At 44.0% G+C, this 24,850-nt stretch overlaps 1 protein-coding gene across 6 annotated transcripts; it reads left to right on the top strand.

Moving 5' to 3' along the window:
* Positions 1 to 9,758: 9,758 nt before the first annotated feature.
* On the top strand, positions 9,759 to 22,927 carry LOC133901000 (uncharacterized). 6 transcript variants are annotated; one of them, XR_009906632.1, is made up of 3 exons: positions 9,759 to 9,896; positions 10,001 to 10,442; positions 22,292 to 22,927. XR_009906632.1 is itself a non-coding variant. In XM_062342307.1 (3 exons), exon 3 carries the CDS (start codon positions 10,688 to 10,690, stop codon positions 11,882 to 11,884), a length of 1,197 nt encoding a protein of 398 aa, XP_062198291.1. In that variant the 5' UTR covers positions 9,762 to 9,896; positions 10,001 to 10,145; positions 10,271 to 10,687; the 3' UTR covers positions 11,885 to 11,985. The 6 variants fall into 6 exon arrangements, 5 of the variants coding, with proteins under 5 accessions (XP_062198279.1, XP_062198291.1, XP_062198303.1 ...); XM_062342307.1 differs by lacking the exon at positions 22,292 to 22,927 and having other exon boundaries at positions 9,762 to 9,896; positions 10,001 to 10,145; positions 10,271 to 11,985; XM_062342319.1 differs by lacking the exon at positions 22,292 to 22,927 and adding an exon at positions 11,048 to 11,985 and having other exon boundaries at positions 9,762 to 9,896.
* The last annotated feature ends 1,923 nt before the right edge of the window (positions 22,928 to 24,850 follow it).

The raw sequence follows: 24,850 nt of genomic DNA, 5'->3' as shown, positions 1-24,850 counted from the left end.
TTTCTTTATATAAACAGTGACGTATCTGCTTTTGATGCAGTGAAGCCAAGATCTTGTAATTTGGAATTGAGCTTGGAAAACCATGCTCTTGGTGCTTGTTTCAACCCATATATAGCCTTGTTGAGCTTGCATATGTACTTCGGAAATTCTTTACTAACATACACAGGAGGTTGATTCATATACACCTTCTCTTCTAGAATGCCAAGGAGGAACGCGTTCTGGACATCTAGTTGCCTCAAGCTCCGACCTCTAGAAACTGCCAAGGACAGAATGAGTCGGGTTGTGACTGGCTTCACCACAGAGCTAAAAGTGTAATCATAATCCACACCATGAAGTTGCTTGAACTCTTTTGCAACAAGTTGTGCCTTCTATCTGTCAATTGACCCATCTACCTTTTGCTTCAGCTTGAACACCCATTTAGAATCAATAAGATTTATTCCAAGTTGGTATGGACCTAGCTGCCACATGTGATTTTTCTGTAATGCTGCATATTCATGATCCATAGCCTGTTTCCAGTTTACATCTTGCACTGCTTCAAGATGATCTACAGGTTCTACTGTAGAAAGATGTGCTTGCCGTCGCATGGGAATTCCATAGGGTATTGTACCATCTGTGTACTGCTTGGGTACTACAACGTTGTCGCAAAGCCTGGTGTGCATAGGGTGTGGATTGTCTTATGCAAGGACTTGTTGAATCACCGGAGCCTACTGTTTAGTACCTCCTTCCCGTGCCGGACGGAGACCAAGTTGTTTGACAACAAGTGGTGCAAAGTTGTCAACATTGGCTTCGTTAGAATTACTGACTTTAGTGATTCTGCCTATATCCTGCACAACACTAGAGCCTCCACACAAGCATCAGGTCCGTTAGCAGCAGAAATAGAAGTGATATGCTCAGAGGTCATGCGATCAGTATCACCCCCTCCATCCGTACTAGGCTGAGGAACAGAGAAGGATGGAATTGGTAAAAGAAGAACATGTTCACTGATAGGTGTGGCAGGTGACGGATTGGTTTCAGAGAAAGAAAATATATTTTCATCAAATATCATGTCACGTGAGACGTAAATGCACCTAGTAGAGGGGAGAAGACACTTATAACCCTTGTGTATGCCACTGTAGCCCAAAAACACACACCTTTGTGACCGAAATTGAAACTTGTGGTCATTATATGGTCGAAGGTGTGGCCAGAAGACATAGCCAAATGCCTTGAGCAGATGATAGTCAGGTTTGCAATGGAATAGGTTTTCCATGGGAGTTTTAGACTGGGTAGTCTTGCTGGGTAGGCAATTGATAAGAAAACAATATGTTTGGAAAGCCTCGTCCCAAAACCGTAGAGGCATGGATTCTTGTGCGACGAGGGATAGGTCGACCTCTACAATGTGATGATGTTTTCGCTCAGCTAGCCCATTTTGCTAATGAGTGTGGGGACAAGAGACATGATAGGCTATGCCGTGATGATTAAAGAAGGGATGTAGCTTTAGGTACTCGCCTCCCCAGACAGTTTACATACACACAATTTTCCTGTTTAGCAATCGTACAACATGTGCTTGGAATTGAATAAAGACACATTCACAATCGGACTTGTGCTTCAAGACATGAATCCAAGTAAATCTACTGAAGTCATCAATGAAGGAAACATAGTATTTATTGCCATTCACAGAGGTGATGGTGGGACCCCAAACATCAGAGTGCACAAGTTCTAATGGAAATAATGTAACATGAGTTGAACGCAAATATGGTAATTGATAGCTCTTAGCCTGTAAACAAGCATCACAGACTAGAGCTTTATTTGAATCCCTAACACACAGAAGATTATTGCTACTAACTACTTGATGCACTACTTGGTCAGAGGGGTGCCTAACCGGCAATGCCACAAGCGTTGATCAAACTTGGCTACTAACAAGGCTTATTTGACATGATGAACATCATGTGGGAGTAAAGGATAGAGTCCACCTTTACTGGTACCGCAAAGAAGAATTTTCATCGTTGCTCGGTCCTTGATAAGAAAATACTTTAGGTGAAACTCAAAGTAGATATTTTTGTCAGAAGTAAGTTTATGAACAGAAAGAAGATTTTTTGTGGTGTGTGGTACATGTAAGACATTGAGATGTAAAGTACGTTCAGGAGTGGTGATGCATAATGGACCGACATGAGCTATGAGCATACCTGATCCATTCACTGCATGAACTTAGTCCTTGCCATGGTACTTCTCGCGCATTATCATCTTGTCGATTTCTCTGGTGATATGGTTGGTTGCACCGAAGTCCGTGTACCACGTTGGGTCGATGATGTACCCTGTTGCGACAGCAGTAACGACTCTGTTGTCACCACCGGTTGGAACGAGTGGTGAAAACGGTAGTAGCATCTGGGCACAGTGTGATTTGTTCTTCCACAGAGCTGGCACGACACCTTTTCACCGTTGCTCCGGGAACAATCGCTACCAGCATTGTTGTGCTGGCCTCCTTGATTGCCAGAGGCGTACCGTCCACTGTTGCCACCACGTCCGCCACCTCTGTTCCTTCCGCGTCCTCGACTAGCAGCATTGGTCGATGGGCCAGAGATGTCGACTTGCACATTCTGTTGTTGTTATCAAACCTCATAGTTCAGCATGTGAACATAAAGATCATCAAGCCCAAGTGAGTCTGCCTGCATCGTAATCAATGTAACAAGCGTATCGTGTTCACTATCGAGCCCTGTCAGGATGTATGTCACTAGTTCGTCTTCCTTGACTGGTTGTCCAGCCGCCAGCGCATCAGCATACCCTTTGACCTTGTTTAAGTAGTCGGCCATGGACATGATGCCTTTGCGCACCATGGCAAGTTGACGATGGATCTAGATCAACTTGGCCCGTGATGTTAACGCATATTGAAGTTGTAGTGCCGCCCAAACCTCCATTGCAGAGGACATGAACAATACATGGGAGAGAACTTCAGTAGACAGAGATGCAAGGAGGGTACTGAGCACTAACTAATCTTGCATGATTCACGACTTGTACTCCCAATTGAGAACTCGTCGTGTTTCTTTTCTGACATTCTGCATCACGGTTTCTGGTGGCGCCGGGAGTGAACCATCTACAAATCCCAAGAGCTGTTGCCCCCTGAGATACGACAACATTTGTGCTTGCCAAAGGAGATTATTGTCACGCATGAGCTTGACATTGACCAAGTGCCCAAATGAGGGCGTGTGAAGGAGGCCTGCGGCGGAAGAGATGATGGACGTTGTCGCCATTGATGTTGCCGTGGAAGAGGTGTCGACACTAGTTGTCGACATTGGGTAGAAGAGAGGCTCTGGATACCATGAAAGAGAATTGGAGAAGAAGCCACCCCTCAACAGGAGGGCAGGCTGTTGAATTTATACATGGCAAGCTTGTGACGGATAATCTTCCGATTACAACAAATTACAACAAATTGCAACCAACGTGCAGATCTCACGCAACAACCAAACTGACATGGTTACGATTCTACCGTGTACAACTCATTCTCTTAACAATCTCAACCACGGTAAGAACCTTGGTGAAGAAGTGTGGAGGAAGCGAGTCAGGCACCTGGTAGAGGAGAAGGTTCCGAAAGATGTAAAGAGAAGGAAAAGAGAGTAAAGAGAAAAGAATTTAAAGATGTAAGTATAAAATTCAAAAGTTTATACATACGAGATGAAAGTACGAAAAGGCCGAGTAAAGGGTTCCAAGATGTACAAAGATCAAAATTCCAAATTGAAATGACTAAATCTGTGTAAAAACTATGAAAAATCTGAGAAAAAGAGTAAGAAAGGTCCAAGTGGAGAGCTTGGAAATCAAAGGGAAAGTTCAAAAATCAGAGTAAAAATTATGAATATCCATGTTTAAGATCGGAATTTGGAGAAATGCAATGCAACTCCCTTATCGAGGGTGCATCTGTTAGAGTTAATCTTATTTTATGGTAGATTTAGTTTTGTCATGTATGAGAGTCTATGTCAAAATCAAAGTACTGGACTAATAGGAGTTTAATGTGTAGAGAGTCGGAGTAGGAGTAAAACTCTGAGTAGGAATATGATTGCATTGAAATATGATTTAGAGTCTAGTATTTGTTTGGCCTCTATATAATGAAGGGTGGGGGCACCCCATAATGTGTCGTGAGAAAAGAGTGGTGTTCGTGAGTTATAATGTCATGTATGAGAAATAAAGTAGTAGCGTATGTTGAGAAAAATTTGATCATTTTTTTTTATGTTTGTGTTTTTTTTTATTGTTCGATCCTGGTGAAAAATTAATAATTGATATCAGAGCTGATTCAAGATTTAGCAACTGATGAGACCAAGATTCTTGCTACATCAAGAAGCCACGACACTGATGGCATGGCATCCTTGTGGTTAATGGCGGGAGGCTCGACAACACCGACAATGTGGTGCGGTACGAGAGTGGCTACAGTAGTATGATTGGTGTGTGCAGTGTGAACCATATGATGCCATAGCGAGGTGGTGACGGCAAGACGTCGTAGTGTGTGCGATTGGTGCCTGTGCGGAAGGAAAGAGCCAAGAAATAACTTCACGAGTTTCATTTGGCGCCTTCTTGCAACGAAGCTGCTCCGACCAGACTCAAAACCGCGCTCCACACAGCCAGCGTAGAATTTTTGTTGTTAATTGTTACAGTGCACAGTTGGTAAAATTTTTTATAACTGATCATATTAATGCCAACGACCATCACTTTTTTTTTTCCTTGGCTGGATTAGTACGACACATGTGTACATCCGTAGAAAAAAGAGTTAATTTGGTGTGTAATGCACTAGTTGGTAAAACCAATTAGAATAATTTAGTACAATCCACGCGGTATGCATCGGTGGCATAATAAGAAATGCCGAGAGACTGACTGTAGTGATGTGGTCCTAATTACTAAATTAGAGAATAATAGACGGCAAGTCATTCACACAATCACACTAAATAGGTACGGTACCCGCTCACTGCAGTTTTTAGGCTTTATTTGATAGGGTTTCAATTCCTAGCTCCACGCTAGATCTTTAGTTTTTAGAATCAAATAAAATAATTTAAGTCACTAGTTTTAGATTAAAATAAAAATAAAATCTATCACTTAAATATTTTCTGTGTACTCACAGCTGCAGCTCCACGAATTTTTGGAGCTAGTAATACCTAGTTCGAAGAATTTTTGAAGCTACAGCCAAACAAACCCTTAAACAACAATATGATATAGAATCTATCTACAACTACAAATATTCTATCTTTGACTATGAAGAACATCTAAGGGTCGTAGTGACAGTCATAGTCAGGGTCGTGGTCGGATCGCCGGCGGCCACGGGGCTCCTATTTCGGCCAGTTGAGGGGCGAGTGTTGGCGTAGCATGAGCGTGGTCGCGGTGGCTGTGTGGACTTTCACACCAGCAAGACTAGGGAGTCGTCCGCCTGGGCTGCCACCCTGTCCGTCTTCTTCTTTAGTGGCATCCTACCTCTGTTAGTGTTTCTAACGCATATTCTCTCCACATAGACAGTGCCAACTGTTAATGAAAGAAACTGTTTTCCACGAACAAAATGCGGCGAGAGCCAATTCACAAGAATGACTTAAGCTTAGAGAAGTGGAGATGGATAGAACACCACGAGTTTTCAGAAAAATCGACCCCCGTTTTGTTTGGTGGCCAAAGGTTTATATTTATACTTATATCTTTACTACTTAAAAAATACGTAGTGCTTCTTCTCGTGGTCTGCGTCCCCTCCCATGCCCTGCCGTGTGAGCCTGCGCTGTCTGCTGTCTGCCCTCCCGAGTTTCATTTGGCGCCTTCTTGCAACGAAGCTGTTCCGACCAGACTCAAAACCGCTCTCCACACGGCCGGCGTAGAATTTTTGTTGTTAATTGTTACAGTGCACAGTTGGTAAAATTTTTAATAACAGATCATATTAATGCCAACGACCATCACTTTTTTTTTGCTTGGCTGGATTAGTACGACACATGTGTACATCCGTAGAAAAAAGAGTTAATTTGGTGTATAATGCACTAGTTGGTAAAACCAATTAGAATAATTTAGTACAATCCACGCGGTATGCATCGGTGGCATAATAAGAAATGCCGAGAGACTGACTATAGTGATGTCGTCCTAATTACTAAATTAGAGAATAGACGGCAAGTCATTCACACAATCACACTAAATAGGTACAGTACCCGCTCACTGCAGTTTTTAGGCTTTATTTGATAGGGTTTCAATTCCTAGCTCCACGCTAGATCTTTAGTTTTTAGAATAAAATAAAATAATTTAAGTCACTATTTTTAGATTAAATAAAAATAAAATCTATCACTTAAATATTTTCTGTGTACTCACAGCTACAGCTCCACGAATTTTTGGAGCTAAGTAATACCTAGTTCGAAGAATTTTTGGAGCTGCTGCCAAACAAACCCTTAAACAACAATATAATGTAGAATCTATCTACAACTACAAATATGCTATCTTTGACTATGAAGAACATCTGAGGGTCGTAGTGTCACTCATAGCCAGGGTCGTGGCCGGATCGCCGGCGGCCACGGGGCTCCTATTTCGGCCAGTTGAGGGGCGGGTGTTGGCGTAGCATGAGCTTGGTCACGGTGGCTGTGTGGACTTTCACACCAGCATGACTAGGGAGTCGTCCGCCTAGGCTGCCACCCTGTCCGTCTTCTTCTTTGGTGGCATCCTATCTCTGCTAGTGTTTCTAACGCATATTCTCTCCACATAGACAGTGCCAACTGTTAGTGAAAGAAACTGTTTTTCACGAACAAAATGAGGCGAGAGCCAATTCACAAGAATGACTCAAGCTTGGAAGAGAAGTGGAGATGGATAGAACACCACGAGTTTTCAGGAAAATCGACCCCCGTTTTGTTTGGTGACCAAAGGTTTATATTTATACTTATATCCTACTACTTAAAAAACACGTAGTGCTTCTTCTCGTGGTCTGCGTCCCCTCCCATGCTCTGCCGTTTGAGCCTACGCGGTCTGTTGTCTGCCCTCCCGAGTTTCATTTGGCGCCTTCTTGCAACGAAGCTGTTCCGACCAGACTCAAAACCGCTCTCCACACGACCGGCGTAGAATTTTTGTTGTTAATTGTTACAGTGCACAGTTGGTAAAATTTTCAATAACAGATCATATTAATGCCAACGACCATCACTTTTTTTTTTGCTTGGCTGGATTAGTACGACACATGTGTACATCCGTAGAAAAAAGAGTTAATTTGGTGTATAATGCACTAGTTGGTAAAACCAATTAGAATAATTTAGTACAATCCACGCGATATGCATCGGTGGCATAATAAGAAATGCCGAGAGACTGACTATAGTGATGTCGTCCTAATTACTAAATTAGAGAATAGACGGCAAGTCATTCACACAATCACACTAAATAGGTACGGTACCCGCTCACTGCAGTTTTTAGGCTTTATTTGATAGGGTTTTAATTCCTAGCTCCACGCTAGATCTTTAGTTTTTAGAATAAAATAAAATAATTTAAGTCACTATTTTTAGATTAAAATAAAAATAAAATCTATCACTTAAATATTTTCTGTGTACTCACAGCTGCAGCTCCACGAATTTTTGGAGCTAGTAATACCTAGTTCGAAGAATTTTTGGAGCTACTGCCAAACAAACCCTTAAACAACAATATGATGTAGAATCTATCTACAACTATAAATATGCTATCTTTGACTATGAAGAACATCTGAGGGTCGTAGTGTCGGTCATAGCCAGGGTCGTGGCCGGATCGCCGGCGGCCACGGGGCTCCTATTTCGGCCAGTTGAGGGGCGAGTGTTGGCGTAGCATGAGCTTGGTCGCGGTGGCTGTGTGGACTTTCACACCAGCATGACTAGGGAGTCGTCCGCCTGGGCTGCCACCCTGTCCGTCTTCTTCTGTGGTGGCATCCTACCTCTTCTAGTGCTTCTAACGCATATTCTCTCCGCACGGACAGTGCCAACTGTTAGTGAAAGAAACTGTTTTCCACGAACAAAATGCGGTGAGAGCCAATTCACAAGAATGACTCAAGCTTGGAGGAGAAGTGGAGATGGATAGAACATCACGAGTTTTGAGGAAAATCTGCCCCCGTTTGGTTTGGTGGCCTAGGGTCTATATTTATACTTATATCTCTACTACTTAAAAAGCACGTAGTGCTTCTTCTCGTGGTCTGCGTCCCCTCCGATGCTCTGTCGTGTGTGCCTACGCGGTCTGTTGTCTGCCCTCCCTCCCGTACCTCCAGTGTGGTCTCGCAGCCGTTCGCACATCCCGCTCCCCTCCCGCGTTCATGGGTCCTGTGGGTCCCGTGCGCTCTTCTGTGTCTCCCGTGCCACTCGTGCCCGCGTCTCTCGTGCCGCTTGCTCTCGCGCCTCCCACATCCCGCTCACAATGTTTTGCGTGCTCCTGCGTACCACGCCCTCTCCCGCGTCTCCCGCGCAACTCGCTCCCGCGTCCCACGATGCATGCTCCCGCGTACGTGCAAAGCACGGGCACAATACTATATATTCATAGTGTAAATATACAAACATTCTCATATGAGACTGGTAGAAATACATGTTCTTTATTATACCATAGGGCATAGGGATAGCCCCGGAAATCATTGATATGTCTAGTTAGATGGTTGTTCTAGCGGCTGGTCGTGTATTCTGGTGCTGTACTGCACTAGCATGTCAGGCAGGCACCACTTTACTGGTATTAAATGCCAGTCACTTTGTTGCAAGTAGGGAGTGACCTACGACCCCCTACTGGTTTATCTTTCTGAATGCCCGATAGCTCCGGGGGTCCGAAGGGCTCCGAAAGCATAACCTCCGGTACCCTCCGAAGTCGTGGGGTCTCGAAAGGATCCTGAGCCTGATGATCCTCAAGCCTAGACTAACGGAGCTAGAAAATATCAAGGGTCCTTAATAGCGACCCCAACAACGATTCTTATGATTGATGCTTGATGTTTAATCCTTCTCCGTTCGTACTCTTGATATTCTCCTACCATGACCAATCATTGAAATGTTCATTACAATAGCTGTCAGCATAATGGCTCGATGAGACGATGACCAACACGTACTAGCCAAACCTGTCTCAGCAAAGCACATACCTAGGTTATACATGGGTTGTTAGGCCGACTCCAACAACTCTGGTATTTTTACTGCAAATCACTATGTCGTCAGCTTTTTGGTCCTTTTGCCGCTCGCCTGGGCTGCAAACGCCTCCAACAGAGGCGGTATTCCAATGCTACAGTGATGGAGTCCAGAGAGATGAGCTTCAAATTTGCGGTAGGATACGAGAGACTCTAACACTGTTTATAGTATATGCACGTAGGTCCGAGGGGAGGAGGAAAGTAATGAAAGGTAGGAAATAGGGTGGCTGTTTGAGATAAAAATAAATAAAAGATGCTGTAATAATATTATAGAATATAAATTTTTAAAGTATCTGTTGAAAATGGTCTTAAGAACTTTCTGTTTCGGTCTTCACTGATAAGATAATGTCTATTATTTTATTTGTCTTCTCTGGTTTTTCTTATTTTGGGATTACTTCTGTGCATTTAATATCACATATTATTTATATAATGTATATTAAGATAAGATAAGATGTATAATTCCCAATAATATAAATTTTTGTGAGTTACGTAGCTGTCTTATAATTAGTTGTGGTCCTTTTCACCGCGTTCCCAAGAACAGGGTCATCTCCGCGTTCCTAAGTCGTCTCCGCGTTTCTAAGTCGTCTCCGCGTTCCAAGGACATGCAGCTGCACAGAATATCCTTGTCAGAGTAATTTTACTCGCCTCCTTGTCCTGCTTACTGCTTTTATCCTTTGTTGGCAGCTTATATATATGCTCCTGTTAGCTGCAAAAGCAATGGTGTACTAGTAACCCGATGGTACCTTGACTAAATCTTCCTGTGGGGATCTTCAGCCGCTAGGACTTCCTGCATCAACGCAATCATCGATTGTTCCCAATACACATGGTAAATTCCCATCCTTGAATATTCGCAGGGTTTACGTCTTCATTTCAAGAAGATATATATATTCCTAGCAAAGCTAAACATAGTTCATCAAACGCGTTTTACAGTACTATTACTATGGCATGTGGTGGATGCATCGGAGTTTGCAAGTTGTTTTGATATATTATCACAAGAAGCCAAAACCATGATGGAGACTCCAAACTAAGAAAGATGGAAATAAGGCGTAATAACCACACTAGCTACGTATTCAGGGTAGAACAACACCTGTTCATCTCTGTACCCGAAATCAATCGACGTGCTTGAGTTTCAGAAGCCAAAGTGCATCGTGTGAGAGAGTGTTTCTTCCTCTAGGCTTAACACTGGACATCATTTTGCAGCCTGTCACTCTGTAGGTGAATTAGCGAATTTTCTTTCAGAGAAAAGAAAATATCGCAGAGCAGTAGAGCAGAGCTTGATATTCCGGTGTAGCCAGAGCCAGATATCTCTCAAGTCTACATAAGTAGATAACTGGAAGTAAAGAAGCCATCCATCAAACATCATCTAGCAAAGGTAAACTGCTCTTGTCTCAGCTTAGGTCTGATTTCCCCTTTTGTATGTGGTTCTGCATGCTATGAAAATTAACACTAGAAAACACAGAACAAACTGATGATCTATTGCCCAGTTAGGATTTCAACACTTTCAGAAGATAAAAAAAGAACTTTGTTTTTGTGCTGCACATTAACTTTGATCATTTTATGTATGTTGTAAGATTTGCACTGACATGGTCTCTCCTTTTCTTGAATCTAGCTTAAATCATGCATCGCGACCTGTTACGCTTCATATGCATCAGTTTCCCAAATTTGAGGTTGGAACCTTTGATGAATGCCTATATTAGGAACCAGTTGCGGCTTGCGTCCACTACTTATGTTGTGGCTTTCGTTTGCTATTTTCCCTTGCTCTGGCTACATGTCTCCTGGTGCGTTGGCCCGTTACCAAAGCCTAGCTTCAACTGGAGCCAAATTCGTAGAGCCGGGGCCTATGTCAAAACAGCTGTTCTCATCATCATAGCTTATGCAACTTTACTTGTGGTAAACACAAGATATATCAGTCTAGTCATCATTCCCATCATCGTGCTTGTTTTCATTGGAGCACTGTTCGTAATGGTGTCGCTGAAGGGCTGCATGGAAAGCGATGAAGACAACCCTAATGAGGCTAACAAAGCCGATGACATCGTTGCTGCTTCCAAAGAGGATGGTAATGGTGGCGCCGGTGACAAAGACAACGAGCTGTTTTTAACAGCGGTACTACCCGGCTGGGTACTATGCTGCATGGGGCATTTTAATGTTGACAACCTGGTGGTCTCACAGTTCCTTCTCTTCCTCACCTCCACGCTGGGTGAGCTTACAATGATGATGGCGAGGCTTCCTTCCCAAGTAGCGCCGGCGTTCGAGGTTATTCGCAGGGCCTGCCTCGTGGTGGTGTTGGTCACAGCGCACACCATGGCAGTGGAGCTCATGGGGGATGACGTGATGCTGGTCTGCACGCCGGAGCTCGTCGCGGTGGTAGTATGGTTCAGTATCCAGTTGGGCTTGGGCCACGGTGGCTCTATTACCGTCAGTGTCATTGAGGCCACCTCACACAAATCTGGCACCGTCGTCCTTGGTGTGGTGGCTATCCTGGCTTACCTAGCGGCCTCCACGGATGAGTCCGAGGGGGAGATGAATCTGCTCTCCAAGTACATGTCCGCCTTGGTTGCTTGTGCCTTTTCAGTTATTCTGCCATCCCTTTGTGTGTTTGCGCTGCGTCAGTGGCCGGGCAAAACTCCGCTTTCACAAACTACTGCCGCGCGGTCGTCGGAATTGGAGGGGGCTATCCGGCTGTTAAGCTTCTGCCGAGATATTTCGTTCAAAGCAGCAGCTATGTATCTAGTAGTTACGCCATTGGTTGATGTGCGGCTACGTCTGCAAGTGCAAGGACTAGCAGCCGAGATATTGAATAAACTAAGCCAGTAATTAGTCTTCTCGTAACTTTGTAAATTGTGATGCAGCTCGAGTTTGACTTGTAATGTTATGGGACTAATATGTCAATTGAGAGGGCGATGAACCTACCTCAACCTATCTTCGTACCAAGTGACGAAGAACAACCTTTCAAGATAAATCACTCTTGCAGAACTGCCACTTTAATTGACCACTAAAATATTTGTGACAATAAGATAAATCCCTTTCTCTTTCGATTTTTTTCCTGACCTGGTCTTGGATAACAATTGGACAAATGAACAACACATGTTGGTTGTATAGTTTGTGCTTGCCGTTTTTTTTTCAGTTAAAATCAATCGGAATGGCCCAGCCACTTAAGAGTAGGCTAGAGAGTTTTTTTTAATATTTTTTTATTAAAAATTTAAATAAATAGATTCCCTGCAGAAGAATTTGTAAAATTAGGCGCCTGCAGCCCTCTGAGAGGGCGGTTAGTGGACCTAACTGCCCCCTGAGAGGGCGGTAGCCCCTCTTGCCGCCCTCTGAGGGGGCGGTTAGAGGTATTTTTTCCTCTAAAAATGTATTTTTTTCCATTTTTTTCCTCTAAAAATGTATTTTTTTGTGCAATTAAAGAAATAAAAAGGAAGGGGTGTAAGGAAATTAAGAATTTAAATTTGAAGTAGGTTATGTAATAGCCGGAGAATAAAAAATCAGTAATTAGTAGTCGCAGCATTTTACCTGGGTATGAGGTGCGAACGAGGACAAACATAGTATTAAACATAGGGTGAAAACATTACAATACACTGTAACCGCGACGACACGATGAGGAAACAAAGGTGGCATGTACGGTTCGCATTAAGACCTACTTATTAGTGCGTCGATCCTAATCATAACATGCCTTAGGGAGGGAAAGTATGTCGGGTTACATTAGGTAGTCTCTACTGCGTGCATCGAGAATACTTTCCCTTTCGGAGGGCAACGGGACCTGCCGCCTTAGCACAGCGGGCTCTCTCCCGCTTCCTTTCCCTCTTAGCCTCCTGAGCCTGAGCCATGGTACGGTCATGCGCCGCCTTCCTCATGCGCTCTTCTTCCTCCCGCTTGAGGCGAAGTTCCTCTTGTTGTTGCTCGTACTCTCGACGTGCGTACGCTTCCCTTCTCCACCTCATGTTCATGTCGACCCACTACTTCTGTGAGTTATTTTGCTCATTGTCGAGCCATTGAATAAAATCACAGAGCGGTGGAGGGGACTGAACAAATGGAACAAGATGAGCGGTTAGTAAAAGAGGGTGCGAAATCGGAAGAGATGAGGCGGATATCTGTTACCGTACCGATCGATAACTAGTTGTTGCATGGTGAGGCTTGTCATACTCGTAGTTGGCACACATGAAAAAGCGCAGCCTATAGGTGTATGAGATGTCCTGCGACTTGCAGAGCTTACAAAGGTCACCCAGAAGCACATTGGTGGTTCGAGACCTTCAGGTATGGTAGTCCCCTAATGTTTCTTTGGTGGGCTTAATGGAGCTGAGGAATACATTGCACTTGAGAGATATGAGAAATGAGCGATGCTTCAACATAAGGAGGTTCGGCTATTTATAGTTGGGGGAGGCAGGAGCATTCGATTTGCTCGTGAAGAAAGGAGTGAGGGCAAGGCTGTAGCTGGTGGCAGGAGCATCGGATTCCATCTTGAAGAATGGGAAAGTTGTGTCATTGCTCATGGTCAGAGATTCCACATTTATTGGTACCCGTGTTGTCATTTATTGATTGGAAAAAGCTAGGTAGTGTTGTCACATCTTGTTTAAAGCCTGCGGCAGGAGGCATGTGTTGTCAAGTCATGGTTAAAGTTTAGTGGTGTTGTCACTTCTTCATTGAACGTGTCTGAATATGAAATGCATTTACGAAATGCTAAGTCGACCATATAAAGTAAACGTGTCTTAATACATAGGAGTACATCACGAAGCGAATATGCATATGTTAGTTAAATAAAATGTAAAATGCTACTCATGCCTCCCTCGTTGCCGTCGCCCGTGCGTCCCATCATGGTCCCGATGCCGCTGGTTAACCCTCACGTGACCCCTGGAGTAGGTGAGGGCGTCGGGTGGACAGACGTGTCTGGTAGGCCTAGTAGGGACCACCGGTGTCGAGGGCTTGTCCTGCGTGGGCTGTGTCCGAAGGGGAGCATTGGAAACCTGGGACCGCTGGAGGACGTCGTAGTCAGGTGTGCCCTCGAAGAAGTCACGGACGATGTCGTATGCGGCGTCGGGGCCAGCCTCATCCTCCTGACTAGGGTAGGAGGACTGTGAAGGCTCCGCAAGCGTCCATGTGTACTGGCTGGAGGGGCCTATGAACAAATAATCACGTTAGATACGAACAATATGGTATTGAAAGTAGTAGTAAAAAATGTATAATTGTACTTGCGTGGTACGACGGTGCAGCAGAAGATGGCCACGCTGACGTGCCGTAGTATGGCTCGTACGTTGCGAGCGGGGTCGGGCGTGGGGCCGCCGAAGACAGACCGGCCTCGTCACCGAAGTAACCTGAGCACAATATTAACTTATTTTGCTGAAAGTATTAGAAACTAGGATGAAGGGTGCCCGGAGTACCTGAGGGTGGACGCACAGGGCTCGATCTACGAGGCTACATCGAGACTTGTGCAGGCGGATCTAATGAATGTTTAATAATAATAAGTAAAGGATATTGTTCAATATTATTCAAAAGTATAATTCGTACCATGTTGCTCCGAGCCTCCATGACGTGGTAGAAGGGGTCGTGTGGGTGCCAACACGGAAGAACGTCGGTGCACGTTTGACGGCCGAGACGACTCAGTGTGTACACCACTCGACCTGGGAGGCGGCCCTGCTACATCTGTGGTTGATCGGCAGGAGGTGAGCTTCAAGGCGCGCGTCGTCTTGTCAAAAACCTGTTTAATGAAGCTCGAAACATCCGACGCACTTAGGTGGTGCCCTTGCCGGACGCGGTCCATGGCAGCAGCTGCATCCCTATTTACATCATAAAGGATATCTGTCTGCGGATACGAACAGAAGTGAACAATTACAGTATACGGTTATGTTCATTCAATATGGACTACGGACTTCAAAAAGTTACTTATTGCTAATGCGACGTCCTCGTCCTAATGCATCGGGTATGCCTCCATTGTCAACGCGATGTGGGGCCGGACATCCTCAGGGGTGTAGGTGACACGGGTCCGCGTACGTGGTACATACCACCGTAGGTACTCCCTGAAGTTCCGCTCGCTGTGGGGACGAGCCTCCTCCACGACGTCCTGTAGCGCTTGGGCCCATGTTGCCACGTAAGGGGCCAAGTGCTCTGCCCAGAGGTTTCCAGCTGGCTGGCCTTTTCGCGTGTTCCTGCATTGAAACCACGGTAAATGTAAGTCACAGTGAAACGAAGGTTGCTAAAACTATAATTTTGCAAATGTACCTGTGGATTTGCACGGGGATGCTACGGATGTGGACGAGCGGGAATGCCTGGTGACGGCCAAACTGCCGCATGACGCGGTGCGGTGAGTACTCTTCGACGTAGATGTCGAAGACAAGGGGCGCCTTCGTGAGCCAGTACTCCTCGTCGGGTTGCACAAGGGTGAGAAACTAAACCCTGCACGCGCCTGCACGGACGGAATGCTATATGGCTCCCATACCACATCGTCAGGACGTAGCCTGTCAAACTGGGTACGAAAATGCTCGTACGCGCTGCGAGGCTGCTCGTGCGCCCGTGTGGCTGAGTGAGAAACATCAATACAAATATTTAGAGACAAACAGAATACGAAGGGAACTGTTAATGTAAAATACGTACCCGACGACGACACCACATCGAGGCCATAGTAGGCGCGTCCTCGTCTGGCTCACTGTACCATTCCTCTGGGTACGGGGAACGGTCCACCATCGGCCTGCCTATGGCGAAATGCTCGTACGACCACAGCTGAAGAAGAAGTGGACACCCGGCGAAAGTGGCTAGTGCCTCCTTCTTCGTGCATGTGTCGCAGAACGCCCGATACGTCGTAGCAAGAACAGCGGATGCCCAGCTGAACTGTGGTACATCCTCCGCATCAGCATCCGCTATCGACCGGGCGTACGGCACAAGCGTCCTGGTAACCAGGTGGCCTTGGCCACTAGTGAACATTACCCACCCAAACAACCAAAGCAGGAAGGCCTCCAAATGTCTCGAGACCGCGTATGCGTTGGCGTGTGGGTGTATGTACGCCGGCTGCACATATGACTGGTGTCAGAAAGGATCATTACAACATACTATATTAGTATTCGATAGGTTGTATGTTACCGTACCTAGAACTATAGGATCCACTTCTTCGTTGGCCCTTGTGCATCGGATAAGAACTCAGGCACGTAGGGGGGTGTGTCCGCCTTTCGCTCCACCGGGCCAAAGCGCTGATGCATGTCGTTCATCCAGTTAGCCTGCATATCGATGACCCCAACCGCAGCTCCCACGCAAGGAAGGCCTAAGAGGTAGGAGACGTCCTGCAGGGTCGAGGTCATCTCGCCGCACGGGAGGTGGAACGTATGTGTCTCCGGCCTCCAACGGTCGACCAGTGCTGCTATCAGCGACCGATCGAAGTAGAAATGATGGGCCACAACCTCGGGGTTCTCCGTCGATCGGGCCTCGACCAACCGGCAAAGCGGTAGGAGTCCAGCCGTTGCCAACCTATAAGTGTTGCAGTATGTCAATAATATGGAACAATAGCAGTGATATGGCAATTTTGTATCAAATTTTTGAAGTACCTGTGCTTTCATCGCTCGTCTATCGTCAGCAGCTCTCCAGGGCCTCGTGGTCGAAACACTCCTAGCTCCATCTGGTGCTCAGCGGATAAGAAGCTGCGATGCTTCTTGTCCACGGCAGGGTCTAAAAGCTCGGAGGTCACAGGGTGAGCCATATCTGCATTTGAAAGACATGTACATTAATACATTGTTAAATAAATACAGTAACAATATACTTTGAATGCAAATTAACTATATGCGAAATTAACAAATATTAAAATGGTACAAAACAAGCACAACGCACATAAAACTCACCTAGACAACAGGTGCATCACCGCATGCATTTTTGGGACAATATTTATAAGTGTGACCTACTTCATTGCACTGACTGCATCGCTTAATCCTAGGGCCAGCCTCGGATTCATCCATATCATTGCGAATCCGACGAGTTTGTTTTCAGCCCGGTGCGTTCTTCATCTTTCCCAAATCAGGCACATATATTCTTGCAGGCCCTGGGTTACTTATAAAAGTGTCAAGAATGCCGTAACCATACAGCTCCTGGTTCCAGGTGTTGAGTATTTGATCTTTCATAAAATACTGTGACACATATTGCTTGGGAAGCATATGGTGCTCCGCGCACGCAGCTATGATGTGTGTACAAGGTTTGTGGAGTAATTGTGGCTTCTGACAACTACATATGCATGTCCCACTTCTTAGCACACACTCTTGAACATGCCGCTCACGTCTACCCCCCATCCGACCCTTATCCCGACACAGGACACTGAACCTGTGCTCTGCAGTGCCCTCTTGATTTGCGCGATGCATGTGGGCCTTCTTATTAGCCTTCTCCATATACTCACATAGCATCCGCCCGTAAAGCATACGATTGTCCTCCATTACAACCTTAGCAGCTGCATACCGATCAAAAAAGTACTTACAGGTCCCATGCAAAATGCCTTGTACAATTCCAACTAGTGGTAGGGACCTCATTCCTCGCATGACCCAGTTATAAACCTCTGCAAGGTTTGTAGTCATCACTCCATACCTTGCACCACCACTGTCGTACAACAGAGCCCATTTTTCATTCGGCTCATTGCGTATCCACTGTGAGAAGCTCCTAATAGATGAGCCTGATATCCTTACAATCTGCGGAGTATCGGTTGGGAGAGGACCGACAGCTATTGGTTCATCACCGTTAGGTGCAGCCTCCGTAGTTTGTTTTAGAGTCAGTTCATCAAGTCTTTCCCATAATGCATTGAACTTACGTTGCTGGTTCTGACTGCACAACTTCTTGAAGAGCTTCATTAACTATTTGTTTTTAAACTGTCTATAGAAGTTCGCACCCATATGGCGCATGCATCACCTGCTTTTGAGATCGGGCCACTGTGCTGCTACACCCCGTCGCACGCTACCATGTTGCATATCCAGTAAAGCCTGCAACAATCATGTATGTCTATCATGAATGAGACACATATCTGGTCAGTCAAGAACAATTGCATGTTTAACTCGCTCTAGAAACCAATACCAGCTGTCCCCGTTCTCACTTTCCACGAAAACAAACCCTATTGGCAGGACTTGGTTGTTACCGTCGACCCCTATTGCAGACAAAATCTGCCCTTTGTACTTCCCAATCAGGAATGTTCCATCTAGGCATATGATGGGTCGGCAATATCTAAATGCTTTGATAGTTGCAGCGAATGCAAAGAAAGCATGCTGCAACACTCTTTTTCCGCTGTACTCCACATCAGTAGAGGGGTAATACTTGATATCATAGTAGCTGCCTGGATTTCTTGCACAAATTGTGGCTAATTGACGAGGTAGATTGTGATATGAATCTTCATATGTACCGAACCTCATCTCAATAGCCTTTTGTTTCACCCTCCATGCATTCGTATAGTTTATTGTGTACTGGAAATTGCTCAATAGCACGGATTATTGATCGTGGCTCATATCTTAGGTTGTCCACAATCTCTCCGTATATAACATTTGCAATGAAAGCAGAAGACAAGTTCTGGTGGGCGAACTCTATTTTCTCAATGTGACAATTATGTTCCTTAACTATTGAGCATTGCCAGTAGTCTACCCATTTCCCTCTAAATGCGTGCACCCACCAAGGGCACTGAGGCACCAAGCACTTCACATCGTACTCTCTTTTACTTGATTTAACAACCTTGAATTGCCTACGAAGAGACAACGACTAGAATTTCACTGCATCAATAACTGCCTCTTTTGTAGGTTACATAGCACCTTGTGACACCTCATTCTCATGGTACTGCCACGGTGTCCGGTCAGCCTCGCTAACCACCAACTTCGAAAATTCATGATCCCGCCACTCTGCAGGAACTGGAGCATTACCCTCCTCATCAGACGAATCCTCATCGGCAAGACCTTCCTCCAACTCTTTATCCTCCAAATCCATATCTTCAATGATGCTAGGGATGTGCTCCCCTTCATCAGCTACACGCATTGGTTGCAGCTCTGGAACATCACCAACTTCCTCCTTGGACCCTACATTAGCCGCCTCTAACTCATCTTCCACTGCCTCACTTGGTCCCGCTACTGCTTCTGCAGAGTTCACCTCATTTTGATCTTTCAGTTACACCTTAGCTAACAAAACAAGCGGCATGCCACGTACACAGTATATATCTACATATTGCCTCCAAGTTGATGTGGCTTCGATAGGAATAAGCTCACCAAAGTATCCATGACTAGCACGGCTCAGGACAGCTTTCAACTTCAGCTCATATTGCTGCGGATCCAGTTGGAAAAACCGCATGAGCCATTTGCACACACCCACAATAGTCCTCTCATTAGCTTTACTAAGCCCCTTCATGACATGACAAAATCCAGACAGATCTACACTGTTAGGACCGTACCTAATTTCACCCTCACCATAATATATCTGAAAAATTAATTTATCTGCCATCCCTGGAAACACCCGCAAACATAACCCATGTTAAGACAAGAAACTATATTTCTGATTATCGGATAAAATAATTTCTAAATGCTACCCTAGGTTCGCAAATTATCATCAACTGTTGCCTCCTACATCCACAGGTACAAATAATATACTAAAATAATATACTACAAATAATATACTAAAAATAATATACTACAAATAATATACTAAAAATAATATACTAAAAATACTATTCTATATTGAACTGCTATCGTACCATTTTCTAAATAAATTTGACAATTTTCTAAACCCTAGGTCATAAATGTCTAAAATCTATGTCATATACTACTACTGCACTAATTAACAACAATAAAAAGGAAAAAAAGACTTACCCAAAATTTTCCTTCAAATCCGCGGCCCAAATACAGCAGGGCTTCGCCGACCTCTCTTCCTCTCCTCTCCTCTCCTCTCTTCTCCTCTCTTCTCCTCACTCTTCTCAACTTTTCCTTTTTCTGGATTTTTATGAATTTTTGGCCATCTTTCGGCCTTTTTATAGCAGAGGGCGGCCAGGCGGGCACTGCGGTGCGACGGGCGGGGAGGACCCCTTACCGCCCCCTGAGAGGGCGGTAAGGACCTCTACCCGTCCCCTCAGGGGGCGGTAAGGCATCGGGCTGGGTGGGTAGGCCGTACCTGCCCTCTGAGGGGGCGATTAGGCCTACCGCCATCTCAGGGGGCGGTTAGGACCCCTAACCGCCCTCTCAGAGGGCTGCAGGCGCCTAGTTTTGCAAATACATCTACCGGGAATCTATTTATTTAATTTTTTACTAAAAAAATAAAAAAATAAAAAAAACTCTAGGCTAGAGGGGAATGGAATGGCCTAAACAACATGAGAGAAGGCCCATGTGTAAAATCAGACCAACCAATGTACAAGAATATATGGAGCTTTTTTATTTTTATATTTCAAAAATAAAAAAATTGTAAAACTAGACGTCTGTTTTTAAACATTGCAAAAAGTAGGCTACTTTCACCCTTCCAACGGGTGACACTTTTTAAAAAATAAAGATGTCACCCTTTCAACGGGAATTGATTAATAAATCAAAAAACATTGTTTCTTTTCTCTCAAAATTCAAAACATTATCGAAATACTCATAAAAAATTATGAAAAAAAGTATGTTGTAGAGGATACTATAATCTATCTCTCCAAAAAATTTCAACTCAAAAGTTACTTTTACAATGAGAAACAAAAAATACAAAGTATGTTGTCTGAAATTTTTTAGAGCTAGATCATAGTATCCTCTACAACATACATTCTTTTTAGAATTTTTCAAGACTATCTCGATGAGACTAGGCCAACTGGTCCGGCACGGGCACGCCTAGGCATAGCCCGGTCAGGGAATGGCCCGTACGGCCCGACTAACTAATCGGGCCATGTCGGGCCAGGCCGGCCTGGACAAAAATGTGACACGATTGGCCGACGGGCACGGCGGGGCAGCGACATGGCATGGCGGGGTGGCGGCCGGGCGAGGCGGCAAGGTGGGGCGGCCGAGGGGTGCCATGCCCATGCCGACATGGCTTAGCGAGGCCAGGTCATGCCAAGGCGTTGGCCCAAGCACGGTTCGGCTTGTCGTGCCGTGCTGGTCTGGCCCGCTGGCTCTTGTGGCTAGGCCAGTCCAAAATAGTTGTACCTCGTACCGGCCCATTTGACCCGGCCTAGTTGGCCAGCATTAATTTCGATAGTGTTTTGAATTTAGAGAGCAAAATGATGCAATGTTTTTTATTTTATTTTTTAGCCTATCGCCCATTGGAAGGACTACACCTTTATTTTTCTAAAGTTGTCGCCCATTGGAAGAGCGAGATTTTTTTACAGGTGTCGTCTGTTGGAAGGGCTTGCTATCGCCCTTCCAATAGGCGACAATATGCTATTTTTGCAATTTTTTCAAATGGACGTTCAGTTTTACAACTTTTTGATTTTTGAAATATAAAAATAAAAAAAATTCAAAGTATATGCTATAATTTTTGTATCCTACAAAGGGCAAGAGAGAGATTAACCTCTCTCTCCCCACTCCTATATGACCTCCAAGAGGAGATGAGCCCCTAGACCTCATTCATTTGCTTCACTTTTGTTCTCTCCCTTTGCCTGGATCATATAACCCTAACCTTGGGCTTCTCCGGTGAAGCATCGAGGCACCCTGTTCGGGGCATTTTTCCATATGCCAACACTGTAATAGTGATCAAGTTAAGTAACGGAATTAAATAACAACACCTGTTCCGACCACTATCTGTACTAAATGAAATACTAGTATACCTTCGAGCTATCTCAGAAGGCATTTTTCCATATGCCAACACTGTAATAGTGAGCAAGTTAAGTAACGGAATTAAATAACAGCACCTGTTCCGACCACTATCTGTACTAAATGAAATACTAGTATACCTTCAAGCTATCTCAGAAGGCATTTTTAACTCGGCTAAAGCTCATGCCCGGCTCTCAAAGCTCAACAGCTGCACTTCAATATAAAATGTCCAATAAAGTTTTGAAAAAGATTTTTGATTAAGCTCGAGCGAACATGTGATGAAAAATTGGTTTGATTGATGAAATTAGTAGAGTAAAGTGATTTAGCATAATGATATTTGGTTGATGTTCATGAGTTGCTAAGATATGCTTGGATAGCATAGTTGGTTTGATGCGCTATCATTAGTTGAGTATGCTTATGTTAGCGTGTTGGTTTTGCTTGTAGTTTATGCGGTGTTGCATGAACTGATCTTGAGTCAAGTCGGAAATGACTTGTGCTCATACTCGATTATTGTTTGATTCATGTGCAGGTGTTGCTCGAAAGCGAACGTGGTCAATGACGGATCGATGAAATAAGTTCAGGGAGGAACTGAAGTTCGGCGACTAGGTTCAGAAGGAACTGAGCTTGTGGTGATCGAGGATGTCATACGGGATGTTCGAGCTGAGAGAACAATGCATATGGAGACAAGGTTTCACGATGGACGCTGGAGGCGATCTGATCGTGAGAGTACGTGAAGACGAATTCTTGTTCGAGTCAGATCAGCCACGAGAGAGTCGTGTGGTGACTAGACTTGAGACAAGAGTTAGTGTCGGAGATGGACTCTGAGTTGGTTACGTATGTGCATGTATGCATGTAAGATGTGCATGTATGATTACATAAGAGTTGTTGGCTAATTAGCTTAATTAGCGAAAATTGTTTGTCCTCTTGTAATTGGAAGAGGATAGAGATCATATTGAATATGGCAAGGAGTTGTAGTTCGATTCGATCACGTTTGTGCGTGTGACTACCCTATAAATAGAGAGCGCTGAACAGGGTAGCATAACACAACAGAGAGATAGAGATACTTGAGAGATAGCTATTTTGGGATTTCATGAAAATCCTTGTTGGATACTTTAGAGTGGCATCTTGTAAAATCATCTATGCAATGAAAATCAAGTTTCGTAAATTGATAAGTTGCTGATTTAGAATTTTCTCTATGTTCTATATTCTGCATGTTTGGTTTTAGTTTTCGATTAATCTCGTGCTTTTATCAAGTTTTATCTTGGTTTAATCCATTCAAAACCTTGCTATAATATCTAATATTTGATCTGAGAAAATTTCGAGTGGATTTGGTTTGATCTTGAGTAGCTTTTTGTCAACTCGACTATATTTTGATCTACTCGATTCTGGTTGACACAGTTTGCTTCCACCAGGCATAATTCTTGATCCACATATCTGATTTACTCGATTCTTGTTGGGTTAGTTTTGCATTTGAATCTAGTTTTTGCTGACCAAATATTAGAGCAATCCGACCAACGGGTCTTTCTCTACATCATTTTTACTATAGCTTGTGCAATCTGTTTCGAGTGGAATACTGAATTTAAATTGAGTTTCAATTTGGGTGAGTTAATCTTTGAATTTGGTTTTCGCAATCATTCACCCCCCTCTGATTGGGTATTTTGTGCATATTCGATCCTACAATTTGTATCAGAGCCTTAATCCTTTCTAATTGATCTTAATCGGTAATTAGAAACATAGCTTTAGATAGGTATTCCACAAAACTTTGTGTTTTCGATAGAGTTGATATTTAGTTCTAGAAGGCGATGATGGAGGTCTACATTCAAGCACAGGGCTTTACAATTTTGTAAAAGGTCTACAAGCTATATGTGGTCCCTGAGAATAATGAAGTGACGGCAAAGAACATGTCTCGTGTCCAGGCGAACAGCAAGGCAAGGAACCTGATCATCCAAGGCTTGGGAAGGAGCGACTTCGATTGAGTAATACATCTCAAATCAACGTACGTGGTATGGAAAGCACTATGTAATTATCATGAAGGTTCAACTATTATTAAAGAGGTACGTCAAGATTTATTTAAGAAAGATTACATGCATTTTGAGATTAAACCTGGTGAGCCATTGGATGATTTCTTTGCTCGGTTTAATAAAATTCTTAGTAATTTATGTGCTGTTAATATTATATATACTGATGCTGAGAATGCATGTCAATTACTAGGAGCTTTAGATATATCAGTGTGGGAGATAAAAGTTACATCTATTAGAGAATCTACTGTCATAAGTTCACTTACATTAGATGTACTTTATTCTAAATTGAAAACTCATGAGCTAGATGTTTTTGCTAGGAAGAACGTCAATAAATCAATTACTTGATCTCTCAACCCAGCATGTCTCATATTAAATCTTCTTCATCAAGTTTTTCATTATCTTCTATATCTTCACTAATTGATGATCATCTTGAGTTGATTCCTGAAGAAGATTTAGCACTACTTTCTACTCGGTTCTCTAAAGCATTGCAGAATGTGCGTATGAGGAAGAGAGGAAGTGGAGGTCCTCAAAGATGCTATGAATATGGTGATTTTAACCACATTCGTTCCAATTGTCCTAAGCTTGCAGATAAAGTATCAAAAGAGGAGAAGGAGAAAAAAGAAGTGATCATTCAACGACAAGAAGAAAAAGAGCTTTCTCAATCGCAAGGTTATACATCAAGTCTTTCAGCGCTCGAACAAGTCAACTTGAGTGACGTTGATTCAGAGAGCTACGAGGATGATACAACATCTAAGAAGCAAGCCATTGCGTGATTTGACTGGATTGTGTCTCATGGCATGCAACAAAGAAAGCTCAACCGAGGATGAACTTGACCGTGATGGTAACGAGGTAGTACCTACTTATGATGATCTATCTAATACTGTTGTTCGTCTTGGTACACTCTTAGAGAAACGTAACAAGAAAATTAAGAAACATGGTGTTTTAATTGAATCACTTAATTCTGAAATTGCAAGACTTAAGACTTTAATTTCTGATGATGATGCTTGCAAGTCATGTGACTTAATTTATTCTGAGCTTACTTTTCTTAGAGATGTTCTTGCTTCTAC

The sequence above is a fragment of the Phragmites australis genome, chromosome 2 (assembly GCF_958298935.1).
Source record: "Phragmites australis chromosome 2, lpPhrAust1.1, whole genome shotgun sequence".
NCBI lineage: Eukaryota > Viridiplantae > Streptophyta > Magnoliopsida > Poales > Poaceae > Phragmites > Phragmites australis.
The sequence above is the reverse complement of the archived record's forward strand: the minus strand, read 5'-3'. Positions and strand labels throughout refer to the sequence as shown.